General features: G+C 35.2%; 1 protein-coding gene across 6 annotated transcripts in view; it reads left to right on the top strand.

Annotated features, from left to right (window-relative positions):
• The window catches only part of LOC138826141 (protein FRA10AC1), a 34,823-nt gene that overhangs the window by 9,306 nt on the left and 5,599 nt on the right, over nucleotides 1-19,918 (top strand). For 5 of the 6 annotated variants that reach the window (XM_070021229.1, XM_070021225.1, XM_070021227.1 and 2 more), the window contains 8 exons: nucleotides 771-854; nucleotides 1,978-2,062; nucleotides 4,550-4,595; nucleotides 8,218-8,331; nucleotides 9,174-9,216; nucleotides 11,224-11,336; nucleotides 15,207-15,245; nucleotides 19,479-19,557. In XM_070021229.1, coding sequence (XP_069877330.1) covers nucleotides 771-854; nucleotides 1,978-2,062; nucleotides 4,550-4,595; nucleotides 8,218-8,331; nucleotides 9,174-9,216; nucleotides 11,224-11,336; nucleotides 15,207-15,245; nucleotides 19,479-19,557 — 603 coding nt within the window. The remainder of the gene's footprint in view (nucleotides 1-770; nucleotides 855-1,977; nucleotides 2,063-4,549; nucleotides 4,596-8,217; nucleotides 8,332-9,173; nucleotides 9,217-11,223; nucleotides 11,337-15,206; nucleotides 15,246-19,478; nucleotides 19,558-19,918) is intronic. The other variant, XM_070021231.1, reaches the window with a different exon arrangement.

The following is a 19,918-nucleotide window of genomic DNA, read 5'->3' as shown; positions in this document are numbered from 1 at the left end:
TCTTGTTGGCAGAGGTCTTTGAGACAATAAGATGTTTAGACCTCAGTGTTGAGGCTTGTGTTTTACAAGGTAAGGCAAACAAGAAATCTCACTCAAAATTTCTCATATATGAAAGTTCTTTCTCAATTCGAGGCCCTTTAATTAGAGCCAGTTGGTCTTGCATGGATTTTTTTCCCACTTTGTTTTAATTTTCTGAGTCAATAGGGCCTTAAAAAATTTAGTTCTATCTCAATCTCCTCTATTCCAAATTCCGTTCCTATATTAGTTTAGCCAGCATCCCTCAACAATCATTTATTCTTCCTCCTGACTGGTTAACAATGTATCTTTTTTTAAAATAACATTTTATCTTGAAAGGTCTTCTTAACTCTCCTCCTTTACTCAGGCTTCCTAGAAAACTAGTAATGAGGTAACTTTCCATATTTTTTTAAAAATTAGGTATCCAGAGAGTAGTCTTACTAACTTCTCACTAAATTCTGAAAGTTACTTTTATTCATATTTTTTTATTTAGTGATTATTCAGTTTTCTCATCCTTGCTATTGTAGCACTTATTGAATATGGATGGATTCTTATGCATTTATCATGCTTATGTAGCAGCACTCTTTTTAAGTATCTTCTAAAAATATTGAAATATTATATATATGTATTATATCAATATATGCTTACATATATATTTGTATGTACTTTTACTTACTTTCAAAATTCATTGTTTTGCTTCCTAAATTTAGTTAATTTTATTTTTTAATTAAATGGAAATCATTTTATTTTTCCAGGGAGAATGACAAGACAGACTTGGATGTTATTCGAGACAATCATAGATTCCTATGGAATGAGGAGGATGAAATGGACATGACTTGGTAGTTTTTGCCATTACAACCATCATGTACCAAATTCTTAGTCTTGTCTTTCTTATCTCATGTTTACTTACTTGTTATTTATCCAAAGCATTCAGCCTTCTTGTAGGACCGATCTGAATTAAGGACCATATTGTATGTTTTCTTATAATATAGGCTTTATATAAAGTTTTTAAAGTAATTTGGTAAAAAGTAATTCCTGAGACTGGTGTTAACAAGCTAAATATTAAACCAGGTGCTGGTAACTCATGCCTATAATCCTAGTTACTCAGGAGGTTGATCTAGGTTCGTGGTTCAAAGCCAGCCCAGGCGGGAAAGTCTGTGACACTCTTATCTCCAGTAAACTATTCAGAAAAAGATCTCTAGGGGGCTGGGAAGGTGGCTCAGTGGTAGAGTGCTTGCCTTGCATGCCTGAGGCCCTGGGTTCGATTCCTCAGCACCACATAAGCAAAAAGAAAAAATGCCGGAAGTGGCGCTGTGGCTCAAGTGGTACAGCGCTAGCCTTGAGCTGAAGAGCTGAAGGACAGCGCCCAGGCCCAGAGTTCAGGCCCCATGACCAGACCCTTCCCCCCCCCCCAAAAAAAAAAAAAAAGATCTCTAGGAAGAGCAAATGGTGCTATGGCTCAAGTAGTAGAGCTCTAGTCTTGAGAAAAAAATCTCAGGGACAGTGCCCAGGCCCCGAGGACTGGAACACACACATACAATCTAAACATTAGTTGAGCTCCAAGGAATCATGTCTATAGTCATAGCTATTCAAGAGGCTGAGATCTGAGACTTGTGGTTCAAAGACAGCACAAACAGGAATGTTCATAAGTCCTTTATCTCCATTTAACCAGCAAAAAGCTCGAGGTAGAGCTGTGGCTCAAGTGGTAGAATGCTAGCCTTGAGCAAAAATGATCAGGAACAGTGCCTATGCCCTGAGTTCAAGCCCTAGTAGCAGCACACACACACAATGGAAAAATAATTCTTCCTCTCATTTCTGTCAATTTCCTATCTGTGTACATGAAATAGGCCTTTTTTAAAACATTAATATTTATATCATATGTATTACTTCTTTGACATTGCTTCCAAGTGAAAAACTATAGTTAGATTTCTAAATGTGGAATATATTTTTTTCTGGATCTAGGGAGAAGAGACTTGCAAAGAAATACTATGATAAATTATTCAAAGAATACTGCATAGCAGATCTCAGTAGATACAAAGAAAATAAGGTATGCCCTCTAAATATTAGAGAAGGTATTCTTACTAAAGTACAGTGTTAGTTTTTATTCCATTATGACCCTCCCACTATCATGTTAAAGACACTGATTCTAGTCTAAGTTGTCTTGAACCTATGAAGTATCATTTTGATCAATTGACCTCTTCAGCCAAAGGACTTACAAAGGGCCTAAGGAATTTATAAGGGACAAGGTTGCTTTTTCTTTGTGAGCTGAAGCACAACTAGTCTAAAATTAAGCACAAGTGGCATCCTCTTTCATCCTGACTGTGGTCTAGAGCCACAGTGATTATAATGAATGATTTAACATTGCAGAATGATGTATCATTTCACAGTGGATGTTTGAAATTGATAGATTTTTCATTGATTATTTATAGAAAGGCAGGTGCACATCTATGACATAAATAATGTCTATTTTAGTAAAATTAACTTTTCAGTGAGTGCTAATGACAGATTTCCATTCCCACATCTTGCTTTGGTTAATAGTGAGGTTATTTTTATTCCTAGCTCATCTTCAAATTAGTAACTGGAAAAATTAATAGAAACCAAAAATAGATGATCTCAGTTGGAAATGTGAGAGGAGGGAATCTTGTATGACTATGTATGTCACAGACAGTGTATATTTGTATATATGTTATTATTTATATGTAGACAAACTACTTTAAAAAACTAAGTGTATATATCCAAATGGTTGATCTCATTACAGCTAGGATTGGTGTAGTAATTTTTCAGTAGTGCCTTCAATATATATGTTGTTTTCTAACTCTGAATAGACAATAGTAGTATTTATTTTGTACAACCTTGTTTACAAAGCCATGTACTGGATGTTTCCTAAAGATTTCATGGTCTTTGGGAATTAGTTGTGGACTCTAGCTCATACCTCTTATCTGTGTGCCTGTTAATTACCATATATAATCTAGAAAGTGCCACAACAGTTGAAGTTACTTGAGATCACTACATTGCAAATCAAATGTGAATTACTAAGTCTTTCTAGGGACATGTAACATTATCACATAATTCTATTACAAGTAGAATAATCCTGGCTTGTTTATGGATTGTTTTTCAATATTTATTTAAACTGAACTAGACACTGGATTAGCACATGGTGACTGCTCTTCAGAAAAAGCTCTGGTCTAGGCTGGGCACATCATACATGTCTGAAATACCTTCACTTAGGAGGTAGAGGTATGAGGATTTACAGTTTGAGGCTATCCTGTGCTACAAAGTTCGAGGCCAGCTTGGGCTATATAAGTAGTTGAATAGATTTAAGTATTCATTGAATAGGTTCTTGAAAGATCCTTTCTTCTCCCTTCCTCTCCCCTCCTCTTCTTCCTTCCCCTCTCCCTTTTCCTGTCCTACCTTGTCCTGCCCTCCTCCTTGCCTTTCCTTCCCCTCCCCTCCTCCCCTCTCCTCCCCTTCCCTTCCTTTCCCTGACCTTATAATCAAAATCCTGCCTCACCCTCACAAGTAGTGGGGTTATTTTTACCCTTTGCATTTAAGATACAAAATTGCCAGATTCAAATAATAGATGATTTAAAAAACTAAATCCAAAGTTAACCAGGCATTGAATACTCTGTAAAGTCTCTCAATATTATGACCCTGTTAGGTTAAGATTGTTATTACTGCCCCTATCTTTATACATAAAAAGGAAATAAAATAATTTTAATTCATTTTTTCCAAGGTTACAGAGCTAGATGATGAATGGTAGAATTTTATGAACTATCATTCATTAGAGTCCTGTGTAGGTCTGTATGATTCTAGTCTGAATCTTTGTCCCTTTTTAAAAAAAATCTTAGATTTTTTTTTAGGTTCCTAGCAAAATTGAGTGGCAGTACAATGATTTCCATTATGCTTCCCCCTCCTCATACATGTACAGCATTCCCTACTAACATCCCCTACTGAGTAATGCATGCATCTACCATCAAAGTGTATAATGAATACCCTTAAAATCCTCTATGTTCTGCTTTATCTCACTCTCCATAACTCCTAGCCATTCCCTTGTGTATATATACCACATTTTCTTTATTCAGTCATCTGTTGACAGGCACCTAGATTGATTTCAAATTTTGGCTATTGTGAAGAGTGCTGTTATAAATATGGGTATGCAGCTATCTCTCTTGAATGCCGACTTGCATTCCTCTAGATATATGCCCATAAGTGATATGTCAGGATCACATTGTTTTTTTTATTTTTAGTTTGTTGAGGAGCCTCCATATTTATTTCCATAGTAACTGCTGTGGTAATTTACATTCCTACCAACTATGTATAAAGGTCCTCATCCCCTGCCTCCCCCCATCCTTTCCAGAATTTGTTTTCATTTGTTTTTTTTGATAGACATTTTGACTGGGCTAAGATAGAATCTTAGTATCATTTTGATTTGTATTTCCTTCATGGATAAGGATATTGAACATTAGCTTCATGTTTAAATTTATAGTTTAAATTTAATGCTTAAATTTACTTTTACATAATTTTATCTTATCAGTTTGGATTTAGGTGGCGAGTAGAAAAAGAAGTAATTTCAGGAAAAGGTAATTTTTTTTTTTAAATTTACTTTTTAGTAGGATATAGCTGATTTTCTTATGATGTTGAAATGAAGTCATTGAGTTAGGTTATTCTTAGCACATAAAAATAAACGAGGAAATGTATTTGTGTTACATTAACAGAGATCAGACTATAATGTGTTGGTAGAATATGAGACTCCATCTCCAAAATAACCAATAAAATATGCTGGGCTGGAGGTATGGCTCCAGTGATAGAATGCCAGCCTGGAAAGCAAGCCCAGTAAGTACAATGCCTTGAGGTTAAACTTTGGTACCTGTAAAGAGAGAGGGGAAGGAGGGAGGGAGGGAGGGGAAAAGAGAGAGAGAGAGAGAGAGAGAGAATGTTGTAGTAATTTTTTTTTTTGGGTCCGGTTGTGGGGCCTGAGTTCTGGGACTGGGTGCTGTCCTTCAGCTCTTCAGCTCAAGGCTAGCGCTCTACTACTTGAGCCACAGCGCCACTTCCGGCTTTTTTCTTTTTGCTTATGTGGTGCTGAGGAATCGAACCCAGGGCCTCAGGCATGCAAGGCAAGCACTCTACCACTGAGCCACCTTCCCAGCCCCTGTCTTAGTAATTTTTGTTTTAGAATTTTGCCACTATAACAATTAAGAATAAGTTTAAGGCCAGGACATTGGCTCTTGCCTGTAATCCTAGCTACTCAAGAGGCTGAGACCTGGATGATTGTGGTTTGAAGCTAGCCTAGACAGAAAAGTATGAGATTCCATATCTAATTAACCAGCAAAATGTCAGGTTGGAGGCATGGCTCAAGTGGTAAGAGTGCCAGCTCTGTGCAATAAAGCTGAATAAGAGTCTGAGGCTCTGAGTTCAAGCCCTGATACAAATACAAAGAAAAGAATTTTAAAAAAGAGAAGGTACAAAATGTTTAAAGAGTTAACAGTAAGAAGCAAATGAATGCTTTTTCCTTTTAATCTGTTTTTGGAATTATAATTGGATTACTGTGTTTAGTCAAATCCACATTTTAAAAATAGAAATTAAATTACACTTGAACCCATTAGAATTTTCATACAGGCTAGTTCTCATTTTGGAGCATTCCTGAAATTAAGCCCAAATATTTAATCTGATAGCTGATTAAACTAGAACATTTGGTTAGCAATCAGTAAGTGATTTTTCTATTCATTGTTGTAATCAGTTCATACATTAATGTAATCTATTAATATTTTAAAATTGTGTACCTCTATACTAAATTAGCTTTTTATACAATAATGGCATTTTTGCTATTAATATTTTTAAAAACGATATGGTAATACTTGGGAAACAATTTAAGACTGAAAATATTTTAAAAGAAAATAGAAGCATGGTGAGAATGCTGTCATAATATTCATTGCACGTCCTTTAAACCTAGGAAAATTGAGGGGAGGGATTGGCTTGGGAGAGATGGGGAGAATGATGAAGAGGGTAACATTGATTAAAATGCATTGTACTGCTGGGCACCGGTGGCTCACGCCTGTAATCCTAGCTACTCAGGAGGCTGAGATCTGAGAATCGCAGTTCAAAGCCAGCCCGGGCAGGAAAGACCGTGAGACTCCTATCTCCAATAAACCGCTAGAAAACTGGAAGTGGCGCTGTAGCTCAAGTGGTAGAGCGCTCGCCTTGAGCTGAAGAGCTGAGGGACAGCCCCCAAGCCCAGAGTTCAAGCCTCAGGACCGACAAAAAAAAAAAAAAAATGCATTGTACTTATAAACTGACTTGTTGAATGCTAACTCCTTTGTACAGCTACTTAAAGATAATAAAAATATAATTAAAAGTGAAACAAAAAAGAATTTACATTTTTATTTTTTAATTTAAATTTTATTTTATTTTATTTGAGAGCATACTGTACAGAGGGGTTACAATTACATTGGCAGGATAATGCATACATTTCTTACCAAGCATTGCAGCCTCCTCCTTTGTTTACCCTTCATCTCCCTTCCCAGCCTCCCCCTTCCCCCCCACCCAATCATACCCCCCCCCCGAGTTTACATTTTTAAATGGGCATATATGTTACCAGACATCTATGAATTAGATATATTTTAATCAGCTCTGAAAAAAGATACACTGTCAAAGAAAAGCAGTAAGATTTTTTTCTATAAATAATGAAGAATTAGTTCTAAAAGTGTATTAGAGGAAAAGGAATAAATTTAAAGCTATTTTTAGCTTTTCTTGAGGTTACATTTTCATGTGTTTGTACCTAAAATAATGAGGGATCTATGTCTTTCGTTATTTTACACTTTTGTACTTTGAGATTTTTAGGAAAGTTTATATTACTTTTTTAAAAAATGGTGAATTCATTAAACTCATATGACTGAATATAAGAAAGGAGACAGCAGCTGGGCACCAGTGGCTCACGCCTGTAATCCTAGTCACTCAGGAGACTGATATCTGAGAATCATGGTTCAAAGCCTGCCCAGGCAAGTAAGTCCGTGAGACTCTTATCTCCAATAAACCACCAGAAAACCAAAAGTGGCGCTGTGGTTCAAATGGTAGAGTGCTTTCCTTGAGCTGAAGAGCTGAGGGACAGCTCCCAGGTCCAGAGTTCAAACCCCACAACTGACACAAAAAAAGAGGAGAGGGCAAGCAAGATGCAGCTGTGATTTAAGTTATGCTTTTTGCTGTTTAACAGCCATTGCTAAACATGTAGATTTGTAATTTACTCATTTTAAATCACATTAGAAAATAAATTAGAAATTGTCTTCGGTTGTGGTAATGTGAATTCAGTTTGGTAATTTCTTTTATGAAAGATTTGGTAGTTTCAGATTTTTCCTGCTGGTATAAGTAAAAATTTGATTTTTGTGATTTTCTACCAAAGTAAATATTATTGAACAGTTTCTTTTTCCTTGTAGATCATAAACCTTAATCTTTTTTGTTGTTGAGCATCGTCATGTGTGTTAATAGCAACAAGGGATTCTAAAATTTAGAATATTGGGTTTGGGCTGGGAAGGTGGTTCAGTGGTAGAGTGCTTGCCTCTCACACATGAGGCCCTGGGTTCAATTCCTCAGTACCACAGAAGCAGAAAAAGCTGGAAGTAGTGCTGTGGCTCAAGTGGTAGAGCACTAGCCTTGAGCTGAAGGGCTGAGGGACAGTGCCCAGGCCCAGAGTTCAGGCCCCATGACCGATCAAAAAAAAAAAAAAAAGAATATTGGGTTTGATTATATGTCATACTTCATATATTTGAAATATGGTTTTGATTCTCATTTTTACTATAGTTCTAAATAAATGCTATTATGTTTGTACTTAAAATGCTAATTTTAATATTACAATTAAATATTGAAAGATTCATTCATAGAAGAGTATAAGTCTCTTCTTTGAGGATTTTAGAATGTACACTCACTTTCCAGACTGTAAGATTCCCTAATAGAGAGTCTTTACAACTCTAAATATGAATGGCTTATCAAGTAGTAATTTTATTATTATTTTGTTACAGTTTAGCTGTTTGGTCTGATTCTTGTAAACACATTTGTTGAACATTAAACAATTACTGTGGTCAGTTATTTTCTAAGGTTGACTTTATGTAGCTAAGATTTTGCATATTTAGAAGTAAACTAGAATTACTAACAAGTCATTTAAATAAATTTTACTAGCTATGGTAGCTAAGTATTCTTTCCTTTTTGCAGGTCAGTTTTTTTGTGGAAATAAACATTGTGATATAAAAGAAGGCTTGAAGAGTTGGGAAGTTAATTTTGGTTACATTGAGCATGGCGAAAAGAGAAATGCACTTGTTAAATTAAGTAAGTTGACTCTAGCAGAGGTGAGATTGATGTATTTCAAGCTTAATTTACAATTTAAAATATGTACTTAAAATATAACTGAAAAAAATAACCTCTGAAAGTACTCATTTTTTCCTTAGAGCTTACCAGATTCTCAAGTTTTGAGCCCCAAATTTTTATGTACTTAGCATTATGGTGACATTTCAATAAAATGATTCTAATTTCAAATGTGTATTAGACTTACACATCTAAGAGGCAGAGAATCAGTAAATGCAATTAAAAAACTTACATTATCTGATCACGTAGTCATAACATTGCAGTATGGATAGTGAGTTCATTGTTTTCAACATTTAATAAAGAACAATTTGAGGGTGACATAATTGTTCTTTTCAAGTTAGTCTTCTTGCATCCACTGCTTCTCTCCCACATGTTAATGGCATTGCTTCAGCTTTGTTGGTCCTAAGTAAATGTGCCTTCAGAGCTCCTACCCATACCTCATAGAAACTCTACCCATATTACTATTATTATCAGGTATTATTTGACTGTATTATTATTTCTTTTAGATAGCCTTGGTAGGAGACATTAATGCTGCTAATGCAACACAATTGACCTGTTTTTTAAATAAAATAATCTTAAAATATTTTCAATTTTATTTCAATTTATTATAATATTTCAATTATTTTAACTATCTATTTTATATGCATGTATGAATTCTTTTGAGTTGGTAAAGGTCATATTGTCTTCAAATTTGAAGACAATATATAGTTTATGAAATACAAACTAAAACGTGGGAATGGTAATAGTTATTGCTCAAGTTCAGCAATTCCTTTTTTGTTTATCCTCTTGTTTTTCTGATTTTTTAGGATTATGCCAAGAGTGTTCTTTTAAGTTAAATTTTCATCACAGGTAATATCTTTCAAGTGTTATTTTTAGTATATGTAGGAAAATGTCATTGTGAAACCCATTATTTTATAAAATTACTATTTGGTAATGAAAACAATGTTAGTGTTAATAATCCTGGGCACAGTAATTTATCTGTACTGAGTGTCCAGCTGTAGACATGGAAGTTGATAGATAGGTTGGTGGCATAGAAAATCAGGCATTATTATGTGACCACAAAACACAAGGAATTGGAAGTCTACTGTGTTGTAGCCAAGCAGTTGAGATGGGGTGGGGAAGGGAGTAAATGAAATGCATGTAAAGTAATTGCCACATTGTGTGGCATATTATAATCCTGGTACAGTCCTGGACATTGAGGATATTTGGACAAAATCTGTGAAACTTGCCCATGTAGGAATCAGAATGTTCCACATTCTGAATAACAGGTTGGCAAAAATGTATCCATCAATATAGTAATTTTTTGCCAGTCCTAGGGCTTGATTTCAGGGTCTGGACACTCCCTGAGCATTTTTGCTCAGGGCTAGCATTCTACCACTTGAGCCACAGCTCCACTTGCAGCTTTTGGGTAGTTAATTGGAGATAAAGAGTCTCATGAACTTACCTGCCTGGGCTGCTTGCAAACCAGGGTTCCTCATATCAGCCTTTTGAGTAGTTAAGATTATAGGCATGAACCACCAGATAGGCATATTATTTATTTATTTGGTTTTTTGGTTGGTCATGGGGCTTGAACTCTGGGCCTGAGATCTCTGTCCCTGAGCTCTTCAGCTCAAGGCTTGAGCTCTACCACTTGAGCCACAGTGCCACTTCTGGTTTTCTGTTGGTTAATTGGAGATAAGAATCTCACAGATTTTCCTGCCTGGGCTAGCTTTGAATAGCGATCCTCAGATCTCAGCCTCCTGAGTAGCTAGGCTTACAGGTATGAGCCACTGGCACCCAGCTAGGCATATTAATTTTGAAATCAACTTTTTCATGAATATGCTTGTCTAGTACTGTTGAAAGTAAATACCAAATAATAAATGATTCACTCTTAAAAATAACAGGACTTCAGATTTCTCAGATAGCCTAAACCTTTATTTCCCTTTGCCAACAATGACAATAAAAGGAATTAGAGATATTTACATCATTGACTTTTGAGCTTTATTTCCAAACTGAAGTGATTCTGATGAAAGAGCACACATAGTCACTGTTGTAAATAGTATTTGGAAGTTCTGTTAAACTTTTCAATCTCATTTCTTTCCTTTTTTCTATCTTTTTTGTTGGTCTTAAATTCAGTATTATCACTTTTCCCTATGTAGTTTTTCTTAAGCAATTAAGCCTAATTGCTTGCCATATAGTTTATAAACCTGGCCTGGAACAGATGAACAGCAATAAGAGTATAAACTATAAATTGTCTATGAGTTCAGAATAACCCCCTTCCATCTACCTTCTATTATAACTTCATTATATTAATTTTTTTGTCTGCTGGTTCTAGAGTTTGAACTCAGGACATTGGTGCTGTCCCTGTGTATATTTGCTCAAGGCTAGTGCTCTAGCACTATGCCTCAGCTCCACTTCTGGCTTGTTTGGTGGTTAATTGGAGATAAGAGTCTCACAGACTTTCTTACCTGAGTTAGTTTTGAAGTTTGATCCTCAGATCTTGGCCTCCTGTGTAGCTAGGATTATAGACATGAGCCACTTGCACCTTGGCATTAAATTTTACAATAGTTTTCTTCTTGCTTGTAATTTTTCAGTGTGTTTTTAGATATATATTATGTAGAGGGAAATGAGATTTGTTTTTGTAATTTCCTTAAGTGAGTAAATAATAAAGTATGAAAGGAAATAATTTGTCACTGTTTAGGCTTTCAGAATTCTTAATATAGCCCCTTAAAATATTTACATGCTCATTTAAGATTCTTTGTGTAAATTACATTTTAAAATAAGTACTTTAAATGTGGGTTTTTTTTTGTCCACTGGTGTTTATTTTTGTAAGACCATTTGAAAAGTTAACTTTGATTTTACATTATTAACTTAAAGGAGAAAAGAAATCAAGTCAAAAAAAAGAAAGGCTAAAAAAGACTGTGAAGAATATGTACATAAAAAATCCAGATTATCTCCTACAGAAGATACCTCCAAGAAAAAGGACAAAGGTAAAGGGAAATTAACATATAGTAGCTATTTACATTTCTGAATATGAAGTGCTTTATAATGTTGAATGAAAGTGTGTTGAGAATTTAAGTGTGAATTTATAGTGACTTGTAGAAGTTTTAAAAACAGGGTTGGTTTTGATTGATTTTTGGCAGGTGTAATATTACATTATTAGTTTTGTTAATTACATTATTAGTTTTGTTAATGCTATACTACAATGTTGTATACAATGTTGTATAATAATGTTGTATACTACAATGTTGTATAAATTGAGTTCTGAGTCCTGGCTTTATCCAAGACTTGTAACCTTAAGTAAGATACATTAAATTATTTTTTAAATTATTGTTTTATTTTTTAATTAACATACATATATAGTGTGAAGGGGTTCACTGTGATGTTTTCATACATGCACACAGGGAATTTTTCATTAACCACCTCCTCTCCTCTCTCTTCCCCTCCTTTTCAAACAGCATTTGATAGTGCCATTGTGCTGTGTGGGTGTGGGTGTGGGTGTGTGGCATACTTTATCCATTTTTAGACACTTTACTTGACTCCACAGTTTGGCTATTGACACCAGAGCTACAGAAACAGGGGTATACAAGTATCTTTCTTATATGTTGATTTACTCTCCTTTGTGACATATGCCCAAGTATAGTGTGGTATAATAAGATAGGTCTATTTTTAGTTTTTTCAATTATTAATAACATTCTTCCAACCGTATATGAGGTTTTTGTGCATCATCAGTATTTGTTGTTTATATCCTTGATGATTTTATATCCTATTAAGTTGTTGAAATTGCTTATCAGATCTAAGAATTTTTTGTTGGCATCTTTAGAGTCTTTTAAGTATAGAATCATTCATTTGCAGACATGGATAATTTGACTTCTTCCTTTCTTCTTTGTATTCCTTTTATTTCTCTTGCTTTACTGTTTAAGCTGAATTCTAGAAGACTCAATTTCCTGAGTTTATTTTTCTTGTGTTTGTTGGGGTAATGTTAATATCTCCCTGCTAGTCAGATTATAGAGAATCAAGAATGTGAAAGTACTTTAAACACTAAGAGTTTTATAGTTTATAATGAACGGTATAAGATTTACAGTACTCTGATGTTTATTATAATGATCTATGTAATTTTTTTCCACTCATTTATAAGCTTTTGAATTGAGAGATTTTAATATATTGATGCACTTAGAACCTAGCATATGCATTGCATATATTTAATAAATATCAAATTCTAATCTGTTAGTCCACTGCCTACATTTCCTTAGCAGTACTTAGGGTTTCTAAGCCTATTTCCTCATATGTAAAATGGGTCATGATAACAGTACTATCTAGCATTATGCAGAAATTGAAAAGAGGTATTCATTAAGCAATTAGTATACTACCTAGCACATAACTAGTTTTTTCAGCCCATAAGAGTGTACTTGTCTGTTACTTCAAGTAAATCAGAATGCTAGGTTGAGTTAGATTCAACTCAGTGTTAATATAGTTTTGGACAAGAGAGGGCTCTCTTCTTCCAACTATGAAGATCATTAGTGAAGTTGCATTCTTAAAATGCATTTTTTCTTTTTGTATATATTCATTATATCAGTGGAATTAAAATATTCAGATATATATTATCACCAAGTTCTAGACATGGTAAAATTGGTAGATAGTAAAAAAAAAAGTTTTTCTCTTTTTTTTTTATTGAAAGTTAGCCTTTGATGTACAATTCCTTTTCATGTCAATTCTAATCATATCCAAACTCTATAGAAAATACCTATAGAGTTTAAAATTTTTTATCCTGATAATGCTAAGAAAATATTTAATGTGCCATTTGAGAAATTTGTTGCACCTGTTAATACTTTTCATATTGTTGAATTCACATATTCATGTCCTAACTGTGATACCCTATTTATTATTGCATTTTCTAGATTAAAAAAGACTTAAAAGTCTCCTTTAACCACATCACCTTAAATTAGCCTACATTTGCATAGTAATTAATAACATCATTGTGCATTAATTAACTTACTATCTTGGTTTTATTCCTGTTTTTCTGGCCTCTCTTCCTCTTTTTACCAGCAATTCTTCCTTAGCATTACCCTTAGGTGTGTTTCTCAGTGTTCCTGTGTAATACCATCTACTTCTGTAGTTTCATGTTGCCACCATAGAAAATGTAAAATAAAGGAGTAGATGAATATTCAGCTGGATGCTTGATGGCTGAACAAATGAAGAGGGAAGGAGGGCAAAAGGAGGGGGCAGAGAAGGAGGGGGTGGGGAGAAAGAGAAGAGAAACAGAAAGGTCAGTATCTTGACCTTGAGGATGAGTGAATTTGCTTTGGCAGATAAGGGCAGAGCATCCTACTTAGGTAGACTGTCTTGGTAGAAAGTTCAGGTTTTTACTCCTCTCATCATTGCCCTTTTTAAAAGCAAATACAATTTTATTGTTATTATTAAGATGTTGTACAGAAGGTTTACCATTTCATAAGTCAGATAAAGACTACAATTCTTAAGTGGCGCTGTAGCTCAAGTGGTAGAGCGCTCGCCTTGAGCTGAAGAGCTGAGGGACAGTGCCCAGGCCCAGAGTTCAAGTCCCATGACTGACAAAAAAAAAAAAATAGACTACAATTGTTTTTGGACAGTGGCACCCCTTCCTTTGCTTTTCCCTAGTTTCCCCCTCCTGTCTCTCCCAAATTGCATTGTTCATTCTCCACCTAATATGTAGAGAATACCATGACTGCATTTGTTCATTCTTTCTCTGTGTCCCCTTCTTTATTCCCTGAAAAAAAGACAAAAACAAAAAACAGACCCCCAGAAAACCCCAAGCCATTTCACTTCCTAGAATTTGTTTCAGTAAACAGTATTTTACATGTTCAAAGGAGTTAATGCATTGGGTTCCTCCCCTAAGAGTATCTTCCTTTAGTCTGACTGTTAGTGTGTGAATGCCCAGAGTCCTGTATAAGTTATCATGTCCAGTTGTATATTAGATCTAATGTCCACATATTATCATTGCCCTTTTCCCCAAGGCCACCTCATCTTTCAGGTTTCAGTTTAGCTCCTTGGAAAGGCACTTCAACCACTTTTGCAAGCACCCTGCAGTTCTTTAAGAAACATTCTATAGAAATTCCCTTTTGAAATAATTTATTTTCTATGAAGGAAGGGACATGTGGCTTGTGTAATTCATCATCTCTAGTTCCTAGCAGTGAATTCTACCAATTTCTCAGAGCTGAAAGGTGCCTTAGAGATCAATTCTGGAATCATGATAGAAAAATATTCTGTAGTTTTGCTCTTCAAAGTACAATACAGGAGTGAGGAAATGTTTTTCTAACAAAAGCCATTTGAATATTTATAACATCATTCATAGGCTATATAAAATTACTAGTACAAACAGGAGGCTCAGTATAGTGGTAGTTTTTAAGATGCACTAATATATCTTCAGTGCTTTTCTTATTTTATTTCCCTCAGCCTTGGCAGAATTGAAGTTTTCCTTTATGGTATGACTTTGGAAATATATTGTGATAAGGGAATCTTTTTGTAATTTGTAAATTTCTCACTACTTTCAGTTGTTGAAAATCACAAGTAAAAGAAGTTATTTTTAACAAACTATGTGTTTGATGTGTTTTTTAGCAAAAGTAGGTTGATATATGTCTATATATACATATACACATTTGTTTTTAAAATTGAATGCTACCTGTTTTAGGCTATATGAGAGTGTAATATAAATTCCTGCCTAAAAGAACCTATCATTTTATTTGGAGAGATAAGCTAAGGAACCTGAAAGATTAGAAAATGTAAGAGCACAAAAGAACCAAACTTGAGAAGAACTGTGGCTATAGCCACATCTGTTATACAAGTGTAAGTGGTACTTTGCAAAATATTGCTGTTTTTTTTTCCAGGACATTCTTCCTCAAAGGAATCAGAAGATTCTGTAAATAGTAAGTGTCAAGCCTTTATTAAGTAGTAACATAGAGATTCATATCACTTCCAGTTTAGATTTTTATGAATTGTACTTGATCTGATGTGAATTATTGTTTTTGTACTATATGAGAAGAATCACAGAGGACCAAAAATGTTTATTCTCCAATTTACAACAATTAAAACAATTTACAACAATTAAAATTTCAGTATAGAGAGCATTAAAGTTGTTTTCAAATAAGTGCAATGGACACAAATTTTAAGTTCACATGATAAAATGTGATGGAAAAGTAAGTATGTAAGTATAAGTTAAGTAGAAAAAAATGAGTGGGTGTTAAGCCTTAAGTTGTCTAGCTGGGCATAGTGACTCATACCTATAATTCTTGCTCTCAAAAGGAAGAGAACATTATAGCTAGTTGTTAATTATCATGGAATATTCACAAAAGCCAAGATGTTAGGCCTGCTTTCATAATTTAGAGCATCATGTATAAAAATTGATAATTTAGAGCATCATGTATGAAAATTATATGTGGTTGTTTGTAGGCCCCACATTCTAAAGGGGATATTGAGGATGAAGCTGGTCAGGAACAGAACAGCCGAGGTGTCATAGGGAGAATATTAGTGACACTGCACATGTTTAGCCTGGAGAAAAGTGTTGAGAGGAGAGGAGGTAAGGGCACAGACATGGAATAGATGTTTGGAGGCTTTTTATTGACTTTGGTTGGCAAAACTAGAACCTATGGATAAAAACAGTTTTTTTCCCCCTCATTCTTAAAAAAAACTTGTCACTTATAACAGTGAGTAAAAGGAATGGAGGGAAAGATCTGCCTCAGGAGGTATTGTGTCCAAAGCGCATTGTAGATGGAAACTTGCTGGACATGTTGCAGTGCAAGATGCATTCTTTGGGTAGGACTGTTCCCCTTCCAGTCAGAGTCAATGACTTTAGTTCTGGCCCCCCACCCTTACCAATAGTGTTTGTAGAGATGAGACAGTGACTCTCTAAGACATGGTTTTGTAATGAGCACTAACGTATTGTTACTTCCTTGGCAATATCCCTTCCACCTCTAGCAGGTTGTAGCAGTTATAGCAATGAATTGTAATAACTCTTACTCTCAGAAAATTAGGATATTTTAGATATATACTGTTGTACTGGAAAAGTATCCACTTTAAAAAATAAGGAGTTGTTTTATAATGTTTACATTGATGTGATTTTTTTAAAGTAAAATCACTAAATTGTCTGATATCAGAAAATAGGTATATAGGGAAGCTGACATGTGGACAATGTTCTTAGAAAGGAACAGGGTAGTACTGAGGCTTTTTAAAATGAGCTACCCATTGTGCATTGTAATTTGAGGCCAGTCTGGGCATAAAAGTTCAAAAGATTCCATCTTAATTAATGAGCACACTACCATGCATTACCATGTGCATGTTATCCCAGTTTCAGGGAAGCACAGTGCCTGGGCACAAACGTAGGCTGGCAAGGGCATAAAGTGAGACCTATCTCCAAAAGAGCTCAAGCAGCTGGGTGCTGGTGGCTCACACCTATAAACCCAGCTGCTAGGAGACTGAGATCCAGAGAATGATAATTCAAAGCCAGCTTAGGCAGAAAAGTTTTGGGGTCTGTCCAAAATAACCAGCAAAAAAGGTAGCTTGGCGGCGTGGCCCCAAGGGTAGAGCAGGTAGAACCCTGAGCAAGCAGAAAGTCCCCCATGCATGCTCTAGTAGTAGTACAAGAAGGAGAAAGGAAGTGAAGAGAGAGAGGGAAGGGAAAGAGAAGGGATCAAGGCAGGGAGGCTTGGCCCAAGTGGTAAAGTGTTTGCCTTGCACCTGCCGAGGTGGGAGTTCAGATCCTATTACAAAAAAAAAAGGTCCATTATCAGTTTGTGATACTGGCAGTTCTAGTGATGGCTATATTTTAACAGAAATCTCTTTCCCAAGATTAACTTTATAATTGTTTGTATTAGACAACAACATTATTCCCACCCTTCTGTTTTTGTTAAAATTGATGCCACAACAGATTCAGTAAGGAGCAAGGTTCAGACACACACATTGATTCAAAGATCAAAGTCCAACAGGTAAAAGGCTAGTACCACCGTGGCAATCAATGCAGTTTTATTTTTGTGCTATGCTGAACATTTTGCATAGGCAAAATTGGACTAGATGTAGCAATTTAGTATTAACTCTTAATAGAATGATTTCTTGTGATACAATTGTCTTTGATTTATTTCTTCTTTTTCATAGTCATACAAAAACCATAAGATTCCTGTAGAGAGCATATTTACATAAGAATCAGTATGTCAAGAACTAAGCCACTAAAAAAAAAAAAAAAAAAAGAACTAAGCCACTATGTAAGACAAGATAGTTATGGAAAATATTTGTCAGAAATTTTGTGAAACTAATGTTGAGTATGTGAATGAGAAGAAATGTATGACATTGATCAGACTTGTTTTCCAACATGATGCAGAGTTAAAATTCTGTAAACTTTTAAGGAAAATATACTAATATGGAGCAGTTTAAAATGGCCTTTGATGCTGCTTTGAAAAGATTTTGAATAAATAATCACCTCAGTTATCTATGTGTATAGAGATGTAGTCTATTTGACTACATCAAAAGCACATAGGCAGGCTGAGGATATGGTTCGTTTGTAGGACTGGGTTCAGCACTGCAGAAAACAGAGAAACCAAAACAACCTATACCCCACCAATCAGGGATTAAGGGTTAAATAAATGTAAAAGAAAATAAAGTAAAGATGAAAAATACTATGGAACTGTTTAAAAACTCTAACTCTATGCGTGTGTTAAAATAGAGGAATGAAACCTGGTGAAATTGTTTTAAGAAGGGGGAGGAGGTACGAAGGAGTGATGGATAGGGTTTGATTGGCTACATTGCATATATGGGTGGACATGCCATAGTGGACCCCTTCCTGTATGTGTGCTATTAAGAAAATCTTAGAAAAACAGAAACAAAAAACTTTGGTGTAGCAACATATATTGCCGGAGAAATTGTCCATGCCATATCAATTAAATTTTAAGTTACAGAAAATATGCACTAGATAAGCTAATTAATGTTAAAGGCATTGTATATATTATATACATACATACAAATATGCATTATATAAATATAAAAGAAGATGCAATGTATTGTTATAATATATTATATAATAAGCTATATTTTATATAGTATTTGTGTTTCATGTATATATTTTTTAAATAGGGTTGCAAGGGCAAACCAGTGAATATATTGCCTGTGAGCCTATATACTTTTACTTTCAACTTTAAAGACTTTCATATTACTTGTACATTATACAATGAACCTGTATTATCTTCAAAATTAATAAAAAATAATAAACTTGGTTTTGGGTGATACTGGGGATTGAAGTCAGGGCCTTACACTTGTTAGTCAGGGACTCTACCCATTAAGTCATTCCTCCAGTTCTTTTTAAATTTTTGTATTGTTTATTCTTAAGGTAAGGTCTCACTTTATGCCCAGAATTGTCTGGGCTGTGATCTCCCTATTGTGCTTACATTGGTGGAGGTGATGGGCACACACCCAGCCATTGTGTTTCCTCTTTACAAGCTGTAATAAGTGTGTACTTACTGCACTCAGTCATTGGTTGAGATGGAGTCTCACAAACTTCTTTTTCTCCCCAGCTGGCCACAGATCCTCTCAAGTATCTAGAATTACAGGTGTGAACCACCACAACTGGCTTAAAGAGAAATGGTCTTGCAGTAGTCTTAAAATAAATAAACCCTCTACAAAGATCTTTTTTTTTTTTTTTAATTTTTTTTTGGGTCTGGTCGTGGGACCTGAACTCAGCCTGGGTGCTGTCCCTCAGCTCTTTAGCTCAACGCTAGCGCTCTACCACTTGAGCCACAGTACCACTTCCGGCTTTTTTCTTTTTGCTTATGTGGTACTGAGGAATCAAACCCAGGGCCTCGGGCATGCAAGGCAAGTGCTCTACCACTGAGCCACCTTCCCAGCCCCCTGCAAAGATCTTAATGTGCATGTCTTCTGTAGGACCAGAAAAGGAAGAAACTAAATCAATTGCTTTTACTCTGTAACTTAATGAAATTTCTCATGAGACATTAAGTCCTTGGCTTTTTTGCCAAGAGTGGACTTTCCCATATTATTGATTCCCATATTAATGATTGTTTCTGGATCTGTGAATTAAATTAAGCATGCTAAATTAACTGGTGAGTGGTTCAAAATGTGTTTTTAAAAAGCTACTTTTTTTTTTTCTTTGAAATGAACAGGACATACTGATGAGGAAGAAAGTGCTTCAGAATCTGAGTTGTGGAGGGGCCCACTACCAGAGACAGATGAAAAATCACAGTAAGTGCTGACTGTAGTGCCTAGGTCAGTTATCTTTAGCTGCGCCTACAGTTATATACAGCTAAAGTATGTAGATATATATAACTATAACTTTAGCTGTGACTACAGTTATCTTTAATAACAGTTAATGAGAAAATTTAATACATTCATGTCTATTTGATGACAAAGACTATGGCACCTGGTAAGATCGGAGCTTATTACCAGATATTGTGTCCATGAACAGCCAATGTGAACAGCTTCCTCTCGGTGAATGAAGCTTTCATCAGCTCACCTGAACAGATGACCCTCTGGACCTTCCTTGAATTCCTCAGAGAGAGCTGTTTACTAGCTTTAGGTCAGTGTGTCCCATGATACTGTGGGC

The sequence above is a fragment of the Dipodomys merriami genome, unplaced genomic scaffold (genome assembly GCF_024711535.1).
Source record: "Dipodomys merriami isolate MVZ:Mamm:240054 unplaced genomic scaffold, mDipMer1.0.p SCAF_14, whole genome shotgun sequence".
Classification (NCBI taxonomy): Eukaryota; Metazoa; Chordata; class Mammalia; order Rodentia; family Heteromyidae; genus Dipodomys; species Dipodomys merriami.
This window is presented reverse-complemented; position numbering and strand designations above follow the sequence as displayed.